Source organism: Lepisma saccharinum, chromosome 1, assembly GCF_977018435.1.
Source record: "Lepisma saccharinum chromosome 1, izLepSacc3.1, whole genome shotgun sequence".
Lineage (NCBI taxonomy): Eukaryota > Metazoa > Arthropoda > Insecta > Zygentoma > Lepismatidae > Lepisma > Lepisma saccharinum.
The window spans coordinates 131,506,897-131,531,360 of record NC_139229.1 but is presented as its reverse complement, the minus strand read 5'-3'; the positions used below and the strand labels follow the sequence as shown (position 1 = coordinate 131,531,360).

The 24,464-nt window shown below is 37.1% G+C and overlaps 1 protein-coding gene across 1 annotated transcript; it reads right to left on the bottom strand.

Moving 5' to 3' along the window:
• Positions 1-2,244: 2,244 nt before the first annotated feature.
• On the bottom strand, positions 2,245-19,726 carry Prx6a (Peroxiredoxin 6a). The gene is made up of 5 exons (XM_083138737.1): positions 19,380-19,726; positions 16,071-16,227; positions 7,568-7,785; positions 5,017-5,089; positions 2,245-3,190 (listed from the first exon to the last, which is right to left on the bottom strand). The coding sequence occupies exons 1-5, from the start codon at positions 19,463-19,465 to the stop codon at positions 3,059-3,061; spliced, it is 666 nt and encodes a 221-aa protein (XP_082994863.1). The 5' UTR covers positions 19,466-19,726; the 3' UTR covers positions 2,245-3,058.
• Positions 19,727-24,464: the final 4,738 nt, after the last annotated feature.

Here is a 24,464-nt window from a genome sequence, read left to right as displayed (position 1 = left end):
GTCACGTTGCTCCTCTCCATCTAGCCCCATTCTCTCGCGCAGGTTCCTTCACTTAAGGTTGTAGCAGCACCAGAGAGCAGCAGCCTCACGTTACCTCATCGACAGCTCCTATTGGCTGCGGTTCCTGGATCGGATGCCAGAGCAACATGTGACTGGTTTGTTTGAACTCAATGTGACGCCACACTAATATAGTCCATTGCGTTATGTACAGTAACTCTTCAACAAGGGAGTTTTTGAACCTAGTCCGCGAGAGAACAACAGTGTTTTGATTTATTCCCTGTGCTACGTTTTCTACAACCGCAGGGTGACATTCCAATATAAAACGTACTCACAGAAATTTTTAGAAGGCAACTTTTGATCGGTTAACCCTGGTCCAGAAAATGTAAATAAATTCAATCCCGGACTGGGAGAGAAACTTAAATGAGTTCTACAGTGCATGTAACCTTTTCATATTTATAGCATTTCAATTCGGTCCAGGAAACTTTTTCCGGATCAATTTAAATACGGTCCAGGAACCTTTTTTCCAGATCAATTTAAATTCAGTCCAGGAACAATTAAAATACGGTTCATGAACCCTTTTTCAATGTAACAATACACAACTTGGACCAAATTTAAATTGTCCGTGAGAAAAGGTTCCGATCCTGCAGCAGAACCCATTAGAATTTATGGGTTTCTGGCAGGCCCGTAGCACCTGGTCATTAGGTAAAACTATTGTATAATTTGTTTGTAGTGACAAGTGAAAATGTAGACAGCCGATATTATGTGATCATAACTTGATGAAAGGACAAATTCACAGAACGAAGATCAGCTATCACATTCCTTCACCTTGTTTATGAACTGAAGTCTAAGTAGCGGAAAGTACAGGGTCTAGAAATGATTGAAAGCGGTTTCATGATGTTACTGTACATCTATTATTGCAAGTATCACGAAGTAACTTTGCAGTTTTGTAGACAAGTTTTGTGACACGTTACAATTTATGGGAGTTTTCTGTTCGCAGTGGCGCCATTGAGTATATTCTTGACTTTCCGGAACTCAATGCTTTTTGTGCAATCTCAAAATTTAGAGTTTACGGCCGCTTCTTCTCCAGCGAACAACCATTAAAGAATACGGGTATCTTGACATGTTAGAAAATTGGCTCATGCCACAGTTCGAGACAGACAGTGAGAACTTTATCCACCAGTTGGATGATGATCCACCCCAGTTCCATCACCATGTCCACATAATCTTAACCACCAGAGTATAAAACCGATAGGTCGGTCGTTGTGGAAATGATGATCAACAACTGTTGTCATTGCCTCACGGTGACTTTTTTTTGTGGGGGGTTATGTGAAGGATCTAGTGTTTGTGCCTCCATTACAGAGTGATCTAGCAGAACTGCAGGCTCGTATCATCAGTGCTTTTGATCGAATTGATAGGTACATGATTCATCGCGTTTGGGAATAACTTGATTATAAAGTTTATGTCTGCAGAATCATGAAGAGGGAGCATATCAAACACTTGTAATGTGTCACAAAAATTGTTGAGTTTGTCTACAAAACTGTAAAGTTACTTCACAATATTTTCAATAATACACGTACAGTAACATTGTGAAACTGCTTGAATCTTTGTAGACACCCTGTATTTACTAGGTTGTATAGAATTTAGAAAGTTCTTGCATAGTAGGGCTGTAGCCAGGCTGAGCTTCCCCCTTGACATTTTATAACATCATTTTGTATAATTTGTTTGCAGTGAAGAGTGAAAATGTAGACATCATTTTATTTGAGTTACAAATATAATCACTATTTTGGTTGGAAACAACAGTGTGATATGGTATCAGCTATGAACTTTCACTTACCCCACACTGGTATACCTCTTGCCAATTGAGTGTTTTTACAAAGTACAACGTAGTAGATCCACAGTGAATCTATTCGGTAAGGCCTCTGACTACCACAGGTCTTTGGGACCTAAAATATTTGTCTGATCCAGATTTGTTAATCAATCTATTCCATATATATATTCTCAACAAAGTGTGTTTTTGAGTTGGCAAATGTTCTATTCTACAAAGTTCAGGGTTTGTAATGGTGGTAAAAATTCTCTTCTCCTTCTTCTCTCCCCTCCTTAAATTGTCCCTTAATTGTTGCAATTAAATGTAAACAACATTTAATAACCTAATGCAACGATAATATTAACAATCACAAGTACTTCAATTTATATGAAATAGGGAAAATAGATATAGAAAATAACCTAAAGTAAAAGGAAAAACCATTTTTAACAAATGTACTTAAGAAAGTGTATTTCAATTTTCAGCATACTACAGTCAACTGCAAATAACATATTCAACCTTGCATATTCTTGGAACATCATATTGGTTGCTAATCATTTTGCATAGAACGGAAATCATATATATATTTATATAATAAAACCTTGGACTGAAAATTATTGACAATGATGCAAACACTTTCCAACAAATTTGCTCTTTTCATTCTATTCACAACCTTTTAAATGCAAAACAATTACTTGTGCAGAAAATGTAAATATAATGAGGACAAGGCACTTGGTAACATCATATTAAATATGATCAGCTTAAAATAGAGAATGCTTCTTTTGCCCCATCCATATCAAACTGACTGTATATTTTTACCCACATGAATAAGTAATCGTATGTAATTTCTCAAGTTTCAAGTAATATGGAAAACTTAAATTACTCTGGGTGAAAAATATTTTTTTTAAAAAATTCAAGTACTTGCAAATAGGAAATCAAAGAAAGAATACTGGAAGTTCTAACAAAATCCACTGTGATAAAGTTGTAAAACTAACACTACCTTGCAAAAATGTAATAATGTTCACAAGATATGTGTATACAATAACAGCAATGCTGCAAATCAGAATCGTTACCCAATCTTATTATCGAATTAAGCACATTAAATCAAAAATCAACATACAACTACATTGTACAAAACATTTTTTTTTCATAGATTGAAATTTTAGTTTATCACATACGAAAAGCAAAATACACATGAGAGACTAGAAAATAAAAAACAAAATATAATACTTTCAACATAGATACAGACATCATCTGCTACTCTGGTTGCGGAGTCTTCCTGAGGTAAGATTTTCCTGAAGGTACCTTGATCACATTCACACCCTTTGGGAACATCTTCTCAGCCTCTTCAGACTTTACGGTAGGAAGCACCATACATTGTTCACCCCACTGAAAGCATAAAATACACGTAACACTGAATATTGAGCTGACTTCTAGCAATCATGTGTGGGGAAGAGTTGTGCTGAAGCACGGCTAATTCGGATTTAAAGCAGCTACCAAGCTTAAAAGAATCAGAGTGAAGAACAATAAAATAAGACAAGCTTTGAATTTATAAATTTACTTTATGAGGATTCAAATTTGGACATACAGAATTTATCTAAACATATACTTCCATAGTAGCAGTTTCGGCCAAATTTGTTTAAGGTTCGCTTTATTCAAAGAAAGCCTAATTGGAACTTCACTTTAGAAAGCAGCACAGTACACTATGATGTCATGGGTCCTGGGTTCAAATCCCAGTCTGGGCATGAGTGTTCTTTGTGAGTGTCCCTTCTTCAATATAATCACATTATCACTCATCTTCACCATTAGCCAAAAGTAGCATAAAAGCAAAGTAAAATAAACCAAATCCATCAATTTTAGAAAGCAAAATCTTGGATTCCATTCTAGTGCAACAAAACATAAAGAAATCAGATGTGTGTCAGGAATATAAATAAAACACAGTATTTGTTCATATCTATAGGTATAACTCAAGAGTTAATTTCCAGGGAGGGGACGTTTCTCCCAGATCATGCATGAAATATCCATGAGGATGGCAAACCCCTTTTGCTTAGAAGATTACTGTATTTCAACATATAATCGTCGTAGATTTTATGCCAATTTTATCTAAAAAACAAACAAAAAACATGGGTGTGACCATTATGTGAAGATTAAAAAAACAATTACTATTATTATAGACACTTAAACTCATCTATCATTGGTTTTGTTATCTGATGCTTGATGTGACGACTACACGATGAAAGGTTATAAACCAATTTTTGGACTGAAAAATCAAGGTGCGACACTTATGCAGTGAAATTTGGTATACAGTGAGGAGGGAGGTAGCAAAATATAGATTGTTATAAGTAGGTTGCTAAATGTATTTGCATTTTTTCTTATTTAGCATCACTCTTCTGCCATTTTTCGACTAACTACACCAGTGAAGTTGAATGATATGGTGGAACTGATAAAGGGACACTCAAACCCAGAACCTTCAGTTTATGCATTTTAATGTTTTGTACCTTACCTCTTCTCACAATGTCAATGAATGTTTACAATATCTTGAATATCTTCATGCGTATCAAATGCACCCAGTATAAATTTCTAAATTCTGTTAGGGTACCATCTAGAAACATGTTGAGCAATTTCACTCAATTTCAATATCAGACTAATCTGTGACATTTATAGAACTAGTGACTTTCAGAGTGAAAATTTCTTTCATCATACCATCTGCTCTAGAACTCATCAGCTCTTTGAAATACACTGTTTTCTTTAATTATTTGTATCAAGCCAGGATGCATCACCCCCACTCATGACCGAATCAAGAAAGTGTGGGGCGTTACCCCCACACCCCTATATGCCTTCATGGCATGGTGCTAAGCACAGGGGAGCACTTTACCTTTTTTTATCAAGCCAGGATATGAAATGAAATGATTATATACCAGCTTTGTTTGTTACGATACATGATAGTTTTCTTCATTTTTCCATAATTCTGTAGCCACTGAGCACATAAAATAATTCAAATACACACACACTAAATAACATAATAAATAAATTGTTTGTCATCATGAAGGACAACAATCTTCTATAGTGGGATCATATGCAAAAGAACCTGCCCAGACCCGCAACCACTCTACTGTTGATAATGTAAGACTTAAGTGAGTTACTAAAATTATTTCCACGGAAATATTAGTAACTCACATCTTATAATAGTAGCTTATTAACAGAACATGGCTTACCTTCCAGTCAACAGGCGTTGCAACAGACTTATTGTCTGTAAGTTGCAGGGAGTCCACTACACGAAGCACTTCACTTAAAAGAGAAAAAATCATTAATGTAAATTTACTTTGACTCAATTTTGATTCATGTTTATATGTAGCATACATGTGTTATTTAAAACAGGAGAATTTAATAATATATAATCTCATATGTATGGTGTTTTTATAAGTTTACATTGTTTTCTAACTTTTAAATTAATTACAATAATCAACAAGATATATGAGTTGACAAAAATAAAAATAACTGAACCAATGGTTTGACAGTAGATTCAATGCCGACAACAGAGTTCGAATTGAAGGGGGGAGCCAGGATGTGTATATAGTTTCTAAAATGTGCAAATTAGCACAAGAAAGGAAGGAAATTGTAGAGATTTGATTTTAGGATTTTATTTTTTGTGAGGGATCAGATTTTAATGTCTTGCTTCCCTACAAGTGCAGTTAGAACAAGAAAAATATATTTACAATTTTTTTTTCCTTCAGCAGGTCTCTCTGGCCCTACAATGTACTAAAGTGAATAGAAAAATTGTAAGAAGTAACACTACTATGTACCTATAAACATGCAAAGTCATGCTGAAAAGTATTTGATAGTTCTTCCGAGTGCCAAACTGGAGGGCATGGACAGTTTTTCTTTTTCTTGCAGTAGACAAGCTTAAGAGTAAGAGGCCCTAGTGCAGGGGCAAAAATTAGGAACAACTGTTCCCCCAATCAACACAACTTGTTCTTTGTACAAATGATTTACAATGTATTATGCAATAATGAAAAATCAGGTAGCCAGAAGATTGTGGCAATGTTACATCTTGGAATTTTCTATCTTTCACTTTTGGTACAAAAAGAAATTGTAGTCTGGATGGCAAAGTCTCTACTTAACACAGTAACCATTACTTTCAAGCTGAAATTTGTGAAAAATTCTTGCTTTTCTGTTAATTTTCCTTGCTGGGAGGTGGAATGTACATATTTCACCTTTTGTGACAAGAGTTCTCACTGCAGAATTTCTTCTGAAAATGTATGCAAATTTGAAAAGTGTGCACTTTCATAAATAAAAATTCCAGAACCATAAATTATACTTATTCAAGATAGTATTTATAAAACTTGCAATCTAAGAAATTACACTCTACACATCCCTAAAAATAATTTTATTTAAATACTTAATAAAATTCTAATATATATATATATAATTTTTACTGGATATTTTCAGTGGGTTGGGACCAATTATAATCATGCACAGACTTTCGTTGCAAATGAAATGTGCAAGATGTAACATGTCAAGTGATTATTTTAAATGAACAAAATTAAAACAGCCTATTTGCAGTTTATGAATGAATAAAGTAAACACCTGCAAAAGTAATGTAGTTGCTTTTTTAGTGAATTAACTATAACCATTACTTTTAGAAAGTAAGTTTCAACAGAAACTATATGCTTCATGTTACTTACTTTTACTATCAGGTTTGCCATGAAGTTGAAGACCTGAGGACAACACATGAATAGTAGGGTTACCAGACGTCCGGTTTTTCCCGGACATGTCCTACATTCTGAACGTCACATAATATTAATTAGGAAAATACGTGTTTCAGTTTAACAGAGAGAAATCATGCAAGTTAAAATTTATGGACTTTGCTCCCAAACTCAATGGTGAAATTTATTATGATTCAGTTGTTACCCAAAAAGAAAATAAAGTTTTCTGCTAGAACATTAAGCTCACATCTGATGATGTCATTGTTCACTGCCTAAGTGGAATTTCTTGCTTGGGGTTTATACTGATGGAACAAGGTGTTTCCATTCTTATTCAAAATTGTGATTGTAAAGCAAGGGGTATAGATATCAAAGTTATTGAACTACAAACTACCCTAGATGAAACTTCTGGGGAACCATTTCAAATTACTGTAATTGCTGAATATTGGCTTGCCATTCCAGGTCATAATGAGAGAGTATTTTCATTACCATCAGCAGGACTGAGCCATGGGAGAAATATTCTTTTCAAAAATCTTTAAAAAGTTTGATACTGGGGTCCAGTATAATTTCAAAGAGTTTGACTGTTCAGTCTCATAAATATATTTTGACTAAACATAAAATTTTGATAAAAATTGACTCCTGAGAAGTTAAAACCATATAGTAAGAAATTCATTGTTCAGTATTGATTAAAAGTTTGAAAATTTTTGATTTAAGAATTCATTAAGAAATCATATTTTTTTAAAGCTGAAAATTTTAAATATCTTTGTAACATGTTCTGGAAATATGTGTTATTTATTGTGAATGTTTTGTGTCCTACATTTTGCGACATTATGTCCTACATTTCCTTGCAGCGATCTGGTAATCCTAATGAATAGCCATAATACGGAAAGAAACTTCAATAGTTTTCATCACAGTTACCACCCAGCACTAACCTGTATTGACTGCGAAATGTGTACGAGTGAAAGGGTATGTTTTTTTTCATTTTTTAAAAAATTTTGCTAGAGTATCTGCCCCACCTCTCCCTGCATTAACACAATTCAGAAAAAGAAATTACAGTACTTACTCAAAATTTCTTCCTGTGGTAGCAGGATACAGTATTGAGAGCTTAAGTCTCTTGTTAGGTCCAACAATGAAGACTGCCCTGCATGTCAATGGAAGACCATCCTTATCCTTTTCTGCCGGATCGAGCATTCCTAGCTGCACAGCCAAATCTCGACTTGAGTCACAGATTATGGGGTATGGAAACTTATCACCTTCAAATCCGGAATATGACTTGATGTCCTGTAAATTTTACAAAAATTTCCAACATTGTCACCTAGACAACGGTCATGAAATATACTACTGTGATGGAATAATATCTGTACCATTGATAAATAGGCAAACTTACCCTGAAGAAATCTAAGGATTTCAAAATGTTGCATAGAGCAGTCTACATGCACAAATGGCCCGATATATAATTGATTTCTTTGCAAAGCTTTCATTCTTCTCTGTGAGTAATAATAGTAAGGATGGTGCCCAGTATTAGTATCTGAAGAAATTTTGTCTCCTCCCCTCAGATAACGAAGTCAAATAGATATTACACCTTGATGATGGTTTGTTACGTACACATTTCAACTGTATATATACATACAGAGTTGCTACAATTTATTGATTATGAAATTCCCTGACATTTCCAGGTTTTCCAGTCCAAAAATGAAATTTTTCCAGACATGTTTATCATCATAATTTTTGCTTTTAACCTTGTGTTTTGCAATTAAATACATAATCCGTTAATTATTGTGAATATTCACTTTCACAACTTTCTTTTAACAAATTTCATTCAACACACCCAAGAACACATGAAAATGCGAAAAGTATAAAGTTACAATCGGCATTAAATGTATTGGATGCTACAATCATGTGCATCTAGTCTTGAGGCTAAGGTAACAGAGGTACATTATTTCACCATAACAGTAAATGTAACAATGTAACACAATGTAAAAACAGAATAAGTTCATAAACTATACACAATTTTTCATTTTCTGGTGAATTTATAGTGTCGTAAAAAATGCTGCTTTTTGGCTTACATTTATAAGTACACAGCATCTGGAGAATTTTTAGTTGCATATAGGAATTGTATAGCAAATGCTAACAAGACTAAGATCTATAAAATAATAGACTATAACCCCCACACCCCCTATACGCCTTCATGGCATGGTGCTATGCACAGGGGAGCAAAAAAAAATAACCTCATCTTCACCAACCTTTCTAATAATTCCATATTGTCAATGTACTTTAGTTATCAATCAGATATCTGGACTCAAGTTTTACTTTGATATTCTTTCAAATATCTAGTATTATAAAAGTGAAAATTTATACAGAAATTCGAAGGAACTATAATTTTGCACAAGACTGAGAATCACAAGAATGAAAGAAACAAGTTTGTAAACTGATCTTTTTTGGGAGTGGAATCACAAGAACTGAATCCAGAAGTGGAAGTGAACTGCTTGTTCATTTTGAAACTTCTTCTCTTGCAGACTCCAAAATGCACGTAAACTCCAGACAATCTGCAAAATTCCCTCACACTTCCCTGTTTTCCAGACGTGTAGCAACCCTGATATACAACCTCTGACAATAAAGTTCGGTGAATGATCCTGAATATTGAAAGTAGAAGAATTCTTAATGAAACCTATCTTACTGTCCTTCGAAGTAGTCCCCTCCTATGGATATGCACCGTTGAGAACGGCTGTACATGTCCTGGAAACTTTTAGAAAAGTCTTCTTTCGGGATGGTGTTCAAGACCCTCGTCACGTTCCGTTGGATGTCCGGAATATCCTCAAATCTCTGACCTTTCAAAGTGATTTTGAGGCGTGAGAAGAGAGAGAAATCTGGAGGATTCAGATCTAAATTTCTTGCAATGCATTGCTACAGAGGATGAGAGCTGGTGTGTGAGGTACGACCCTGAAACGAAATGCCAAAGCATGGAATGGCATTCTCCTGCATCACCCCATCGGAAGAAGGTCAAAGCGTAAAAATCACGCATCAAGACGATCCTTATCACTTTCTTCGACAGTGATGGCATGATCCACTAGGAATTCCTGCCGGAGGGAACAACAATTTTTCCGCCTTGGCCTTCTTCCGATGGGGGTGATGCAGGAGAACGACATTCCATGCTTTGGCGTTTCGTTTCAGGGTCGTACCTCACACACCTTCGAAGGACAGTAAGTTAGGTTTCATTAAGAATTCGTCTACTTTCGATATTCAGGATCATTCACCGAACTTTATTGTCAGAGGTTGTATGTAACCCTGGTATATATATGTGTGTGTGTGTGTGTTGCATACACACACATACTATACAAATATACCTGGATCGTGTTTCTGCAGGTGATCCGACACACAGATGGAATGAACCAATACACCCGGGGATGATGAACTTTTGCTGGACATTCCACACCCCATTCCCTCTTCCTAGTGTTGACACGTGTTTGCAGTCAGTGGCAACAACCAGCAGGCCCATTATTTTTAGCCCTAAACATATGAATAAGTTTTTGAAAGATGATTTGGATTGTGAGAGAAAGGGTAGAAAGTGATAACATTACATTGTCTATACTTTGTGCACATTCATTCTTTTGTCTTCGAAAATTAATGACTTTACTTTCTGGCAAAAACCTTCTTATTTAACGGTAGTCCTCTCAAAACTAAAGCCTCATAAGGCTCCCAATTTCGGGAATTCTGTGTGAACTTTTCTGTTCACATGTGAAAAATTGTAACTTCTGTTAATACAAATTCTATTGAATTTATACATATGTATAAATGATCTGAGGCAAGTTTTTCACAGTTACAAGTTCACAGGGTGGTCACTCCAGGACCATGATAAAATTCAAGTATAATTCTCAGTTTTCAGGGCGAACTTTCCAAAAATTCAAGGGTACAAGCAGACGTTTTCTGTTTCAACCTTATGTATTACCACCCACATGCATACACACACAAATATATTAATAATATAAAGGGTCTGTGCGATTCCAATATATTTAATAATTCTAATTCAATTAAACTGTATACATGTTTAAAATATCTAATTGAAGGTGCGGAGTTTACATTTGCCATTTCACATGCTCAGACTTGAGATACATCTACAAAAAAATTCTGTTTTGTTTTCCAATCTGATTTCTTTTCCTTCCTCGATAAAAATAAAAGTTAAACTGTGAAAAACTTGCCTCAGATCATTTATACATATGTATAAATTCAATAGAATTTGTATTAACAGAAGTTACAATTTTTCACATGTGAACAGAAAAGTTCACACAGAATTCCCGAAATTGGGAGCCTTATGAGGCTTTAGTTTTGAGAGGACTACCGTTAAATAAGAAGGTTTTTGCCAGAAAGTAAAGTCATTAATTTTCGAAGACAAAAGAATGAATGTGCACAAAGTATAGACAATGTAATGTTATCACTTTCTACCCTTTCTCTCACAATCCAAATCATCTTTCAAAAACTTATTCATATGTTTAGGGCTAAAAATAATGGGCCTGCTGGTTGTTGCCACTGACTGCAAACACGTGTCAACACTAGGAAGAGGGAATGGGGTGTGGAATGTCCAGCAAAAGTTCATCATCCCCGGGTGTATTGGTTCATTCCATCTGTGTGAACTTTGTTTTGAGAGGTTCCTGAAGCTATGAAGAGAGAATGGATGGATGGTTTTGCTCCTTTTGAATGAGTATTCTGAGTATGCAGATCCTTATGATTATTTTACTACAGTGCGTCCATTTCGATCTGCAGCCGAGAGATCGGGAGAAACGTGGCGGGCGGCGCTGACGGAGATGCCGACATTTGAGGCCTGTAATGCCCGCTTATTTTTGTGGACATCTTGCAAAACGAGCACTAACCTGTGTTATAACACGCAAAAGTTCTTCTGTAATTCTTCCAAGTTCCACCCTTATATACACAAATAAATACGCTTTAGAAATGATGTTAAGAGCCACAGATAATACTCTGTAAAACATTTTAATCATAGTTTTGCCCAGTAACGTCCTGCTTAAGTTTATATCCTTGAAAGAGTTTTGTGTCGATGGGGATCGTTTGGAGGTTTCGAATGTGCAACACTGTATCAAGATTACGCTGCAGACGAACCGTTAAAAGCTAATGGTGTTCGTGAGCTTCCTTGCAATCCGAAATCTCCTAGCTCAAGTTTTTTGTTTCTTCGCGACTACAGAGCTGTGAATATAGTGGCAGGCAGATGTAAACCAAGAGCATGTTAATTTCGTACTGTGCGTAAGAGTGTTATTCTTGGTTACTTGCCGTTACTTGTTTGTGTTATTGCAGTGTGTATGTGTGTTGTGTCAGTCAGACGATTGGAATGCCAGCCGCAAGGTTCACGTTAGAACAAATAATTTTTATGTATGACACTTACGTGAAAACAGACTCGTGTCGAGACGTGTGTAGGAAATTTGTACAGAAATTCCCAGGCGTTTCACCTCCACATAGAGATACGGTTAGACGTCTTGTCCTTAAATTACGAGAAACTGGATCGTTAAATTTTAAAACACCTAAGCAAAAACGAGTGATTCTAACCGAAGCAAAATTCGATGAAATTGGTGCAGCGTTAGAACGTTCTCCAAACAAACCTCTACGCCGTGTTTCACAGGAGATGGGCGTGTCAAAATCATCAGCACATACAGCCACTAAGCTACTAAAATTAAAACCGTACAGAGTTTCTATAATGCAAGAATTACGGCCCCCTGACAACGTAAGTAGAGTAAATTTCTGTAATTAGGTTTTGCAGAATATTGTACATGGTATTGTTGATCCACAGTTAATATTTTTTTCGGATGAGGCATGGTTTCACTTGCGTGGTCATGTTTGTTCACAGAACAATAGATACTGGAGCACTGAAAATCCCCGAATAATACACGAAGTTCCGTTACACGATGCAAAAATTGGTGTGTGGTGTGCTGTAAGTGCCAAAAGAATAATAGGGCCTATATTTTTTGAAGACACAATAAATTCGGAGAGGTACCGCACACAAATACTCGCGCCGTTTTTGCAGTTGTTATCAGATAATGAGAGACAATATGGGTATTTTCAACAAGATTCGGCCACAGCCCATACCGCCGCTGATTCTTTGGACGCTATAAGGGAGGTGTTTGATGACAGAATAATTTCAAGAGGTTTATGGCCTTCACGTTCGCCAGATCTTACCGTATGTGACTATTATTTGTGGGGAACCTTGAAAAATAGAGTCTACCGAAATAACCCTCAAAGCATCGACGAACTAAAAGACAATATAAGGGCAGAACTAGGAAGAATTACGGAAGAAGAACTTTTGCGTGTGAATCAAAATTTCATCAAACGATGCCAGGAATGTGTGAATGTAGGTGGACATCACTTTGAACAACTCTTATAACACAGGTTAGTGCTAGTTTTGCAATATTTATATAAACGTCTGCATATGTCCATAAAAATATGCGGGCATTACAGGCCGCAAATGTCGGCACCTCCGTCAGCGCCGCCCGCCACGCTTCTCCCGATCTCTCGGCTGCAGATCGAAATGGACGCACGGTAGTTCCCCTTAACATAGGCGTGCGCAGACCCTGTGATTAGGGGTGGCCAAAACCATTGATGAAAGTTCAGTTGGGAAAGAAAAACCTAATTTTATCTCGCTGTTTTAGTTTTATTGCATCAATGGGGGTGTGTGTATATACACCCCACCCGACCGTTTAGCAGTAGTGCTTAGTTTAGTTTTTCTTACCTCTCCCTGGTAATTTACAATGCAGTAAAGAATAGAAATTGCGAACAAAGCGAGCAAGAAAATTTTCAGATCCAAAATTTGCGAAATGAAAACAGTACTGATTTAATATGGAGCAAAAATTTTCATGGAGCACCATGGCATTATCTTTTACAATTTTTCTCATTTAGACCATTCGGCGTCCAGGGCCAACTCCTGCCGACCCCTAGCTCCAGCTCTGAACTTGACAACACTGCAAGAAAAGCAGGTATTGCGATTGAAGCGAGGAAGAAAATTTTACGAAATGTATTTTTATTTGTATAAAATTTGAAATCGAGGGGGCAATTGCAACTCTGTGCCCCCCCCCCCCCTTCCTGCAGGCACTCTTGGCCCTCTGGAAGAAATAATGCAAGAAAGACGTGAAAAGTAATTTCATCTTGAGTATCCTTTTGTCCTGCTACTCTTGCTTTCTTTTACTTCCATTTTTGCCCCCTAAAATTGATTTCTGTCCAAGGTTGGGGGGCAATGCACCCTGCCCCCCTGTGGTTGCACCACTCCAACCCCTTTCCCTGTAGTTGATTTGAACTTACATCGGCTTGAAAATACTTAGTTTGCTTTAAGAGTATAATATCGTTTAATAACAGCGATAAAATTCCTCTATCCTAAATTTCTAGGTTAAAATATAGTAATATATCAGCATGGACGTCTGGAAGGGGGCAAGGATGGCCATATCTCCCCCTTAGAAATCGAACATCAACCTAAAAGTACATTTTCACACATATAATTCGATATCTGTCATAGTAATTTACATTAATTATTATAATGGGATGCAGAAATGCGATAATTTCAAATTCATGAGGTATGTTTTGAGGGGGCAACACTATAAACGGGGTAATATGCCTCATGGAAAAATACCTTGCTTGTCCCTTCGTAGAAAGTAGAAAAAAATCTGTGGATGTCCAAGATTAGGGGGGACATCCCCCCCCCCCCATGTGCATACCTATGCCCCTTAATTGTTTTTAAAATTAATATTTCTTGATACCATTGATTTGTTGTGGAATTTTTGCTCTTGTATTAAACAGTAACGGTGGCTCGCTAACTTCTGTTTTGGTATGTGCTACCATAGGCGCCGACTCCATGGGGCTTGGGGGGGCTCGAGCCCCCCCAATGTTGATGATGTGGGGGCAGAGCCCCCCAAATAATTTTGCTTAAGAGTATCTAATGTATTATTTTGCTTCTCTTGTAAAGTTTACTCTGAATTGTGCCACATGAACTTAACTTTAAATACACATTTGAAATGTTCTAGACCATCAAATTTGGGGGGCTGAGACAGCTAAACCATCAACTTTGGAGGGGCTATGAACGGAGACAGAAAAACACATGACTTATTACTATGTATTACTAAGTATATAATTATGAGTATTGTTAACATTTTTACTAAAAAGACTTTCTAAATAACGAGGTGATATGACAATTATACCAGTATGTTGTTTAGTGAATTCTAGACAATTTAAGGTCGAAAACACGACTTTCAGGCAATATTGATATGTACGATATATAGTTATCATCGAAATCTCTTCCTCTAGTCCAAAGAATAAGGGGAAAATAATTCTAAGGTTTTTGAGTTTATTCAACACTGGCTTGCAGTAAAATACGCAAGGAAAGATTATGAAAAGTCTGTATTGCGAAAGCGGGAATGGCTATGATCAAAGGCATTATTGCTAAAGCACGGCGTGCTAGGTGTTTATTTATTATTGCAAAATTAAATTTAAAAAGTAAAATATTGTAGCAAGAACAAAAAAGTAAAACTATTTGCCTGCGATTTGTGTTAGCATTTATGTAAATAATTAAATAAAACTGTTAAATATTGTAAATATTCGCTATTTTTATGGGTACGTCAACGCTAAGGTTCTTTGCACCCGTCACATGTCCTTTCTTTACAAGTCTGTTGCGGACATTAAAACACACCCATGCCCTCGCCGGGACTCGAACCCGAGACCTCCGGATCAAATCGAGTTGAGCCGACCACCCAACACGCTCGGCTACCGAGGCCGGCAAAAAACTGTTATATTGGCCTCTTAATGTAAATACATAGCCTACTTTTAAATAAAAATGTTAATTGTTATCAAAAAAACAAATGAGCCGACACACGTTTTTCATGTTACATTTCATTTGCATGAGGAATGTAATAGCTGCTTAAGAACTGCTATACGAAGACGTAATTTTTATTTTTAAAAAAGGATGGGAGTGAGTCATTCATTAATTTATTTCAGTGATCAGAGCCCCCCCAATAATTTTGACAAGTCGGCGCCCCTGTGTGCTACAGCAGACGTTCAGTGTGTGGTGGAACCTTGCTGCACACCATGATGCAACAATGTTGCCATAAGCCCCACAATGTAATCTTAAATGGGTAAATGGTTTGCCAAAACTTCATCACACCACAAAAGTGGTTGCTGAGGCATTAGTGTAGCCACAGATAGGTTACTGGTCCCCTTCCAAAATTTTGCCAAGTTCCACTGCCCTACAATAAAATTCTTACAAACAAAAGTTTCCACTGTTTTGTAGATTTTAGGGTGCTAAAAAATCGAAAATGACAATTATTGTTGACCAACTCCTGCTTATTTTCATGTTTTGCAGGAGTATGTAAATCAAGGCACAGGTAAATGCTGTACTCTAGTACTCTACATGTACAGGAAGTTACCGAAGTAACACCTCTTAGGTGAAAAAAATTGAGTAACACATAATATTAGGTAACATTTCTATGCCTCAAAATGACATCATTGGTCATGCATAATTTTTCAGTTGAATAGCTTGAGAGCTGTATTTTGTATTAACAGAGTTCATAGCATGATGATGTACTTACCTCAATCCACATGTTGTGAGAATCCACTGAATCACATGACAAGGCAATTATCTTTACTCCTCTCTTGTTAAATTCAGGAGCCAGTTTTGCCATTCGGCCCAACTCAGTGGTACAAACTGGAGTGAAATCTGCTGGGTGTGAAAACAAGATACCCCACCTAAAGAATGAAAAAAACTGCCATTGTAAAAAATACATTTTTATGGGTTTCAATCACTGTCCCTAGGACTACTTATTAAATGTCTAGTATAGTTTATTCCTTGATTTTTAACATTCGTACTTTTTAAGGTATTATTTTTTTTCACGAAAATAATTTCCATTTTTCAAATTAACAAGTAATTTGTTTTTTTCTTCATTTTTTCGCTTCATAAACCTTGTGTGATCACCGTGCGTCGTGCTTGTGTTTTGTCGATTTGGAGTGGGTATGCAGTGTTTCCAACCTTGTTAACAGAAAAATACCTACATCCGTGTTACTAACTTTGTATTTTTTTCCGGTTTTGAACTTGTGGTTCGTAATCGCAAACCATTCACGATAGCCCCAGAAAACCATTCACGGATAGCCCCACAAACCATTCACGGATAGCCCCACGAACAATTCACGGTAAGGTTAAGTTACGTAGGTAAGCATAGTTAAAAATTTTGGGGTCGTAGTAATATCACGGCGTGGTTAGAAACACTAACAGGGGGTTACGTCATCATATGCAGGGAACATCCGGGGAAGCAAATCGAAGCAAAAGGCAATTGCATGTCGGAGAGATATTTTTCAGGAAAAAACATGAATTACCACTATAATAGATTCCCACATGATAGAAAACACCTTCAGAAAGTTCAACAATGCTACAGAAATTAATTTCCGTAAGTAGTTTCTCCTGTAAAAGTGAAGAAATATGTTTGTGCTATACTAGACTTTTACAGCCTACTTAAAATATGGGGTACCAGTTTCATAGATCGGAGACACATTAAAATAGCATATTTTGTGTTTTGCATGGTTTCGTACTTACCAATTTTGTATTGCGGAACATAGTTCAAGGTGCCATCATGCTTTTTACACGAAAACAAACACAATTTTTCACATTCTGAGTGCTTTTTTTTATTCCTTTATTCGCTTCTGGAACACACAATGTGGCAGGCACACCTTGACTCACGTTGTGGGTATGCATTGTTTCAACATTCTTTACCGTAAAATACCTACTATCATGTTCGTCACCGGTGGAAATTATACATTATGCATGGGCAGCTGACGGATAGCCCCACGAACTATTTCCGATAATGTTAGGTTTGGTTACATTAGACAAGCATAGTAAAAAAAGGGGGGGATTGAAACACTGACAGGGGCTTACGTCGTAAAACGTACGCAGCATCCGGTTGTCGCAGGGCAAGCAAATGAAAGCAATGGCAATTGTGCATCGGTGAGGTATTTCTCTTGAAAAATACATGATTTCCCGGTCAAATATATTCCACGGTGAAAGAAAATACCTTGACGAATGTTGTACACCTTGGAGAAACTAATTTCCGTAAGTAGTTTCGGTTAGTTTCTTGTGTAAAATTGAAGAAATGTGTCTCCGATGTATGAAACTGTTACCAAATATGGCACAGTAAAAAAATAATTGAAGTGCAAGAATAAAACATTATTTCCTCTGTTAATTTTGTTGCTTATAATCCTTGTTAATCTGCAAGATAGCATAAGCATTACAATTCTGTCACTACAAAGTTCAAAATCAAGAATTATGAACTGTAATAATGGGGAAATATTACATAGTATGTGCTGGCCCTTATGGCAGAGTGGTCAGAGTAACATGAAGCTAGGTTTGAACCCTGAGTAAGGAAGGTATAGATCCCTCATTTTGTTTCTCCCATTATCCATTTCATCAATCTTCAGCGCCATGATTAACCCAATTGGTAGAAAACCGATGTAAAATAAGCAAAAGGAACTGCATCATATGTATGGCTCAAGTTCCGATTGTGTAATTCAATGATCATGACTATTTTCAGCAAATTTAATTCTACCCATGACTATTAGCACATATCAAAGGGGCATAATTATTACTTATTGCATCTTTTGTGTAGAATGATTTTTTGGCTCGGGTACCCTTTTCTACACCCTCGATTTTTCGCACATTTCAAATATTCTTGTTACGAAAATTAGTTCTTCATAAGAAACGATGTTTCTAAATAGCGCGGAAAGTAATTTTTTTAGATCTACGTGCTAGGAAACTTACGTTTTTCAATATTTAGATTCCTTATGTAACGTCGAAACGGTTTTGCAGGGATTTGATCATGGCGCATCTTGGATTCATGTCACAGGCGCACGTCTGAACATTTTCTTTTTCTTCTTATCTTTGACTTGTGCAATGGGATAATTTGCAATTTTTTCTTGTTATGAACGACTTGTGCAATGGGATAATTTGCGATTTCAATATATTATTTATGTAATTTATTGGCGGATTGGATATTTGAGACATTGCAATTGTGTAATTGACTTACAGGGAACCTAGCCCCACGAATCATTGGCGCTAGGCCCACGAACCATTGGCGCTAGCCCCACGAACCATTGGCGCTAGGCCCACGAACCATTGGCGCTAGCCCCACGAACCATTGGCGCTAGCCTCACGAACCATTGGCGTTAGCCCCACGAACCATTGGCGCTAGCCCCACGAACCATTGGCGCTAGCCCCACGAACCATTGGCGCTAGCCCCACGAACCATTGACGCTAGCCCCACGAACCATTGGCGCGTGGATAGGTTAGTTCAGTTAGGTTGAGATCGATAGTTAAAATTTGGTGTCGTGTTAGTATCACGATCTAGAAATTGGAAATAATTGCGAACCATTTCAAACGACAAAATTTCAACTTTAAACGGCTGTACAGTCGTAAATACTTCTTTCCGCGCTCCAATTTTTTTTTATTCACAAATAGGATCAAATAATGTTCATAATGAAAAAGAAAAAATTTCAAAATTCGAGGGTGTAGAATAGGGTACCCGACCCGATTTTTTCATCACATACATATTTAACTCCAAATTTGATGTGTACAATAACTTGGAATTTCTACGCGATGGCGTAATAAATTTAAGTACAGGGCAGAAACTGCTCCTAATACTATTATACATGAGATATATCTTGTATCCCATCACGTAACATAGTGAAATTGTATATGTGTAATTACTCCTTGTACCTCCGGAGTGCAGTGGATATATTCATGCTGTATGTGACTGATTAACAGAAAACTTTTTTCAGCTACAATTAAAATGCTATTGAAAACTCGTCTGTATACTCGCTATACAGTTATACAGGGTAAATGAATTAAAACTTACGAATCTCCAAGCCAGTCGTGGAACTGAATAGGTCCAATCGTTGTATCAGCTTTGAAGTTTGGAAATTTGTCACCTAAGTTTGGCATCTTAAATGTCAATTCTTTATCGACGAGTGAAGCAAGAATTATTTTGTGATAAAACTTTCAGCCACCCAGCCGACAAACTTCCGCTGGAAAGAGACGTAAGTAAAGCAAAGTGATTTGCGAGCCTTCAACGTGAACGTGATTCACCGATAAAACAAAAGATAATTCGTCATAACGAGCCAGGAGCACAACAGGTTCTCATTTATCACACGAGACTCAAACACATTTCGTCAAGCCCTGTCCTTCGTCTTCTGCGTAACCAAAAGGTGCTTGAGTCTCGTGCGACGAGTGAGCCGGCAACTGATATGACAATACTGCAGCCAGTGTTGCCACAATAGTAGGATATAATTTTCCTTCAGCTGGTGTATTTTATTCTTAAAGAGTATTCTTCCTCCTATACTCTTAAGATTTTATTTAATTCCTAGCGCTGACTATTAACAAAAGATCGGTTAAAAAAATGATCAAATACAATTAAATTGAAAACTCAAAATTTGTAACATTTTAATTTTTTTGGTTGAACACTGATTAAAAAGACTTACGAAATTAAACTTGTTGATGGTTTGATTTGATTTGATTTAGTTTATTTTACTTCGCGTTTTGTGCCTCTTGGCTAATTTGCGAAGATAGGGATGAGTGATGAAATTGATGAATGGACATTCACAAACAACCAAGCCCGACCGGGATTCGAACCCGGGACCCTTGGCGTCGCAGCGCGATGTGCTAACCACTCGGCCACAGGGTCGGGCAAACTTGTTGATGGGAGCGTCAAAACAAGTAAGGGTCGAGGCAGAGGGAGAAATTGACGTATTATTGTGGGATATATCCGCATGAAATGCACCATAAATATTATACGATAGTGCGACGGAAGAACGTCTGACTACCACAGGGGAGATTCAGGTTCTATTCCCGGGGTGGGTGATCGCAGAAATGTTTATTTCCATCTCTTTCTGCAAAAGAGGGTGCACACTTCGATCAGGGCAAAAGTCTCGGGGAAATAAAAACTACGTTCCATCTCACTGTTTTGCAAACTCTGTATTGATACGATATCCAGGGCGGGTCCGGTACTCTCGGAATACCATAACCTGGGTACATTTAGTGTAATTTTTGGCGTATACGTGGTGTACAGTGAGTTAGCAGCTGCCCCCGCAATGCAGGGGAATGGTGCAATGTTCCCTCTGTGGTCCTGAAAGTTCGTAATCCCAGAAATTCAACAGATGGTGTCGCCTATGGAAAACATTCGATTTACAAAACGGATGTGGTGCAACAATGAGACAATTCGAATAGAAGATCTTTTTCTTTCGTCCATGAACTTAATATGTATCAACGATCAGAGCTAGCTGTATTGAACGAATCATCAGGCATCACAAATAGCTTCATTATTAATAAGTATATTTAAATATATGGGAGCATAGGCGGAGTTTCGTTTGTCTATTGGGGGAGGGGGTAACTGGGGCTAACATTAGTCATGTTATCCAGGAACATGCTGGACCACTAGCGTACGCAGGATATATATATATTTAGGAACGGGCTGGAATTATAAAGGTAAATATTGCATAGCAGCGTTCTAGGGGGTATGCGTTACGCACTATAAAATATTTCGTGATTACTATTTGTAACTTTCGTTTGAAAAGTTGTTCAAAGACAAAAATCGTAATCGAGGTTATTTTAAGCTGGGTTTTTGTATTTACCACCTTGGTTTTCCCCCTGGTTATTTGCTGCTTTCAGTTGAAAATGTTGATTTTTTAAAATTTCGGTAAAAGGCTGTAACCTCATCAGCTCCCCCCATGGTGGAAAGATTCCCCTGCGTACGCAAGTGTGCGATACCTTTTTTTTTTTGTCAGAACGGGATTGGTGAAGGTTTCTTTTTACAAAAATCTCGACGAAGTGCAATGTATCAGTCACCACGTAGCTAAAGAAAGGCCGAGTGATGAAAGTCCAGACAAATAGCAGGACGATAAGAGCTGTGCAAATACTGATAAAATGCTTCGCAGAAAAAGCAATAGCTATATTGAATGTAGGGGCGTGTATGTCTTTGGAACTTCAAAATTCCTTTGAAGTGAGGTATACCAATCTTGCCGGGAAATATTGTTACACGCAATTACGGTTCGAAATAACGAAGTGCCCCGTCTCATTGGTGGTGGGATGGGTGTAGCGAGGAGTTCGTTCGATTCCCCCTTTGGAAATTAGAATCGTTCGTTTCAAATTACAAAAAATGAAGAAAAAGCTGATAGTGTCTTTAGTACAGTGATGCATTTAAAGCTAATAGATGAGGGTCAGTTTGTGGCACAGCCAGTCGCCTGCGCTTCTGACTACGAGAAACACGGGTTCGATTCCCAGAGTTGGTGATCTGGTGGTTGTTGGTTGGTTGGTGATTTTTAAAAATTGACCTCTTTGTTGTGGTGGTCACGTTGTCTCGTGTAAAACTTGGTTGTTTGTGATGTTGAGAATCTACAGGGAAGTGTAAGAAATTGGAGAAATAGATATACTTATATGTAGAAAAAGAAATGTAATTGAAATAATACAAAGGGATGTCGGTACTGATTATTTTTTGTTTAAGAAAACAAAATACGTTATGTGGTCGACTTACGGTCCAGGTTTGAGACCTGGAAGCATACCTTCTTCACCTAAGGTGACCAGACACATACATTAAAAAAGAGGACAGAGCATGGCGAAAAAGGAGGACAAAGTCATAAAATAGAGGACACCGCACAAAATGGCTATACATTTGCCATTATGAATCAATATACAAAAATCTTACCAACATTTTGCTCACAGATGCTTTTCAGAAGATCTCTTTCAAGAACTTCATCTTACCTTTAAGCAAAGAAAGCAATCTCCTAATCTGCTTTTTTTAACAAATTACAAAGAATATCTATAATTTGAAGCACAGAATTTTACTCCTTTTCTAATTTTTGGATATTAGACTGAAATATCTCCACAAGTGAATGCAAATGTAACAAGTAAGACTCGCTTTACTTATTTCGAAAAGCCAAATTAAAATTTTAGGTAGTTTAGATTGGGTAGAGAAATATGATTTCAATGCCACGAACATTTCTAGCACTCTTTCAACAGCAGGGAAAAGTGGCAACCACCTTACACTTTACCCCATATTCGTTTCTTCCATCCTTTAAAACTGGATATTTTTTTTTCGCTTCGTTATTTCATGAAAGTAAATATTACTTCATATTCAAAATTCTCACTACGCATTTCTGTATCGCGTATGTATTACCTCTGTGTTGGAGTGGTTAGCACACCGCGCCACAACGCCAGAGGCCTCGGTTTCGAATCCCGGCTTGGGCATTTGGGTCCTTCATCAAGATCATCATATCATCGCTCATACTCATCTTCGCGATTAGCCAAAAGTGGCAGAAAAGCGAAGTAAAATAAACCAAATGAATCAACCGAAAAGGAACTGCACAGACTACATGCGTCCCAGCAGTCTCAGCGCTTAATACTAATGACTGTGGTGCGGAAATTTGCCTATTTGCCTTTTTTATTCCTTTGTAGTAAACCATAGGCTTTCATGTTTAAACTTTAAAGTTCATTTCATGGAGTTTCTATTCCGAAAACATATTTTTATAGTGAATATAAATTCCTATTTTGATGGTTAGTGTATACTTTGCTTAATCGTGCCAAAAAATGGATATTCTGCAATTTTTGCATACTTCAGCTTTTTCTTACGTGCATTTGGCTTTCCCTATATTGAAAGATGTAAGGCTTTGTTGATGTTGTACTGACTGAAATCTGGAATTCGCCAGATTTGATGGTCTGAATTGGAACATTGTTTTAAATATTTTTTTTGTTACAATGGTGCAAATTGTTTATTCATCATTTGTTCAAATTCGCAGTCGTTAGCACAAGCTATTTTTGTGAGAATTACTTTAACAGACGATTCCCCGCAAATGTGAATTTCGATCAAAAGAGTATTATAATATGTTAATCGCTTTCTTATTAAAATTTTTGGCAATGGATGTGTACCAATTTTATTAATATATTTTTTTAAATTTTAGGGTGCCTTTTAAGTGCCTATTTTCGTGCCTTTTCTTAGTTTATGGTGCTTTTTAATCATTTTGGTGCCTATTTGATTGCCTATTTCAGAGGTTTTTAGTGCCTTAAATACGCGCCCTACTAATGACTCAGTCGGGAAAGTGATCGTATTGAGCTCCCAGATGCTAGGTGAGCATTGCTCAAATATTTAACGCGCACCAAATGAAGCATTCTGTATGCAGCACATTTGCTATGGTCAATGCTATACTCTTTCCAAAAAAGGACATTTACCGATTTCTAAAAAATCCGCCCGGACGCCGGACAGACACCTAAAAAGGAGGACATGTCCGGATAAAAGAGGACGTCTGGTCACCCTACCTTCACCAGTTTCATCCAATTGCATCTTCTAAAATCACCATAAAAACGAGAAGGGGGAAGTGTTAGGGGTTGGTTTTTTTTCTAATGGTTGGTTCTTTTCTCCTTTCTTGTGGGTCTGTTCAAGGTCATTTCTCCTCCCAGGAGATCTTCCTCCAGGGGTTTTTCCATCTAGGGGGTGTAAATTCGTATTATTATTATTAAGGGTAAATTTTGAACCCAAATAACCATAAATTGACAATTCTGAAAAATTTTAAGGAGAGTTGACATTTAGAGGGTATTGGGGGTGTGTGGACAAATCACTGTCCACCTCCAACCAGGGCCCGTTTGCAGTAAGTAGATAATTATATTTTTGTTTGTGTTTTTCTTATTTTACTTGTGCTTTTAGCTGATTAGGTTGTTCGTGACAATGACGAAGGTACGCCTCACAATTGCCCAGGCTGGGACTCGAATTCAGAACATACATTCTCATTCATCCTAAAATGGGTGGGTGATCGTGCGAGAGTTAAGAGAATTTGGGTTCCAGCAGTTGGAAACACTGATAGCATAATCGATGTCTGCTTCAATTCACTACTTTTCTTGTCTGTTTGTTAGTACCCGATAAATAACTAATTGATTCACGTTTATTTTAAACTGCAGC

Excerpts from the sequence above, each read along its gene's own strand:
- Prx6a (XM_083138737.1), bottom strand. The coding sequence starts at position 19,465 with ATGCCAAACTTAGGTGACAAATTTCCAAACTTCAAAGCTGATACAACG. Across the intron at positions 7,786-16,070 it reads CTCACAACATGTGGATTGAG|GACATCAAGTCATATTCCGG; the intron begins GTAAGTACATCA and ends TAAAATTTACAG. Across the intron at positions 3,191-5,016 it reads CAACGCCTGTTGACTGGAAG|TGGGGTGAACAATGTATGGT; the intron begins GTAAGCCATGTT and ends TTATGCTTTCAG.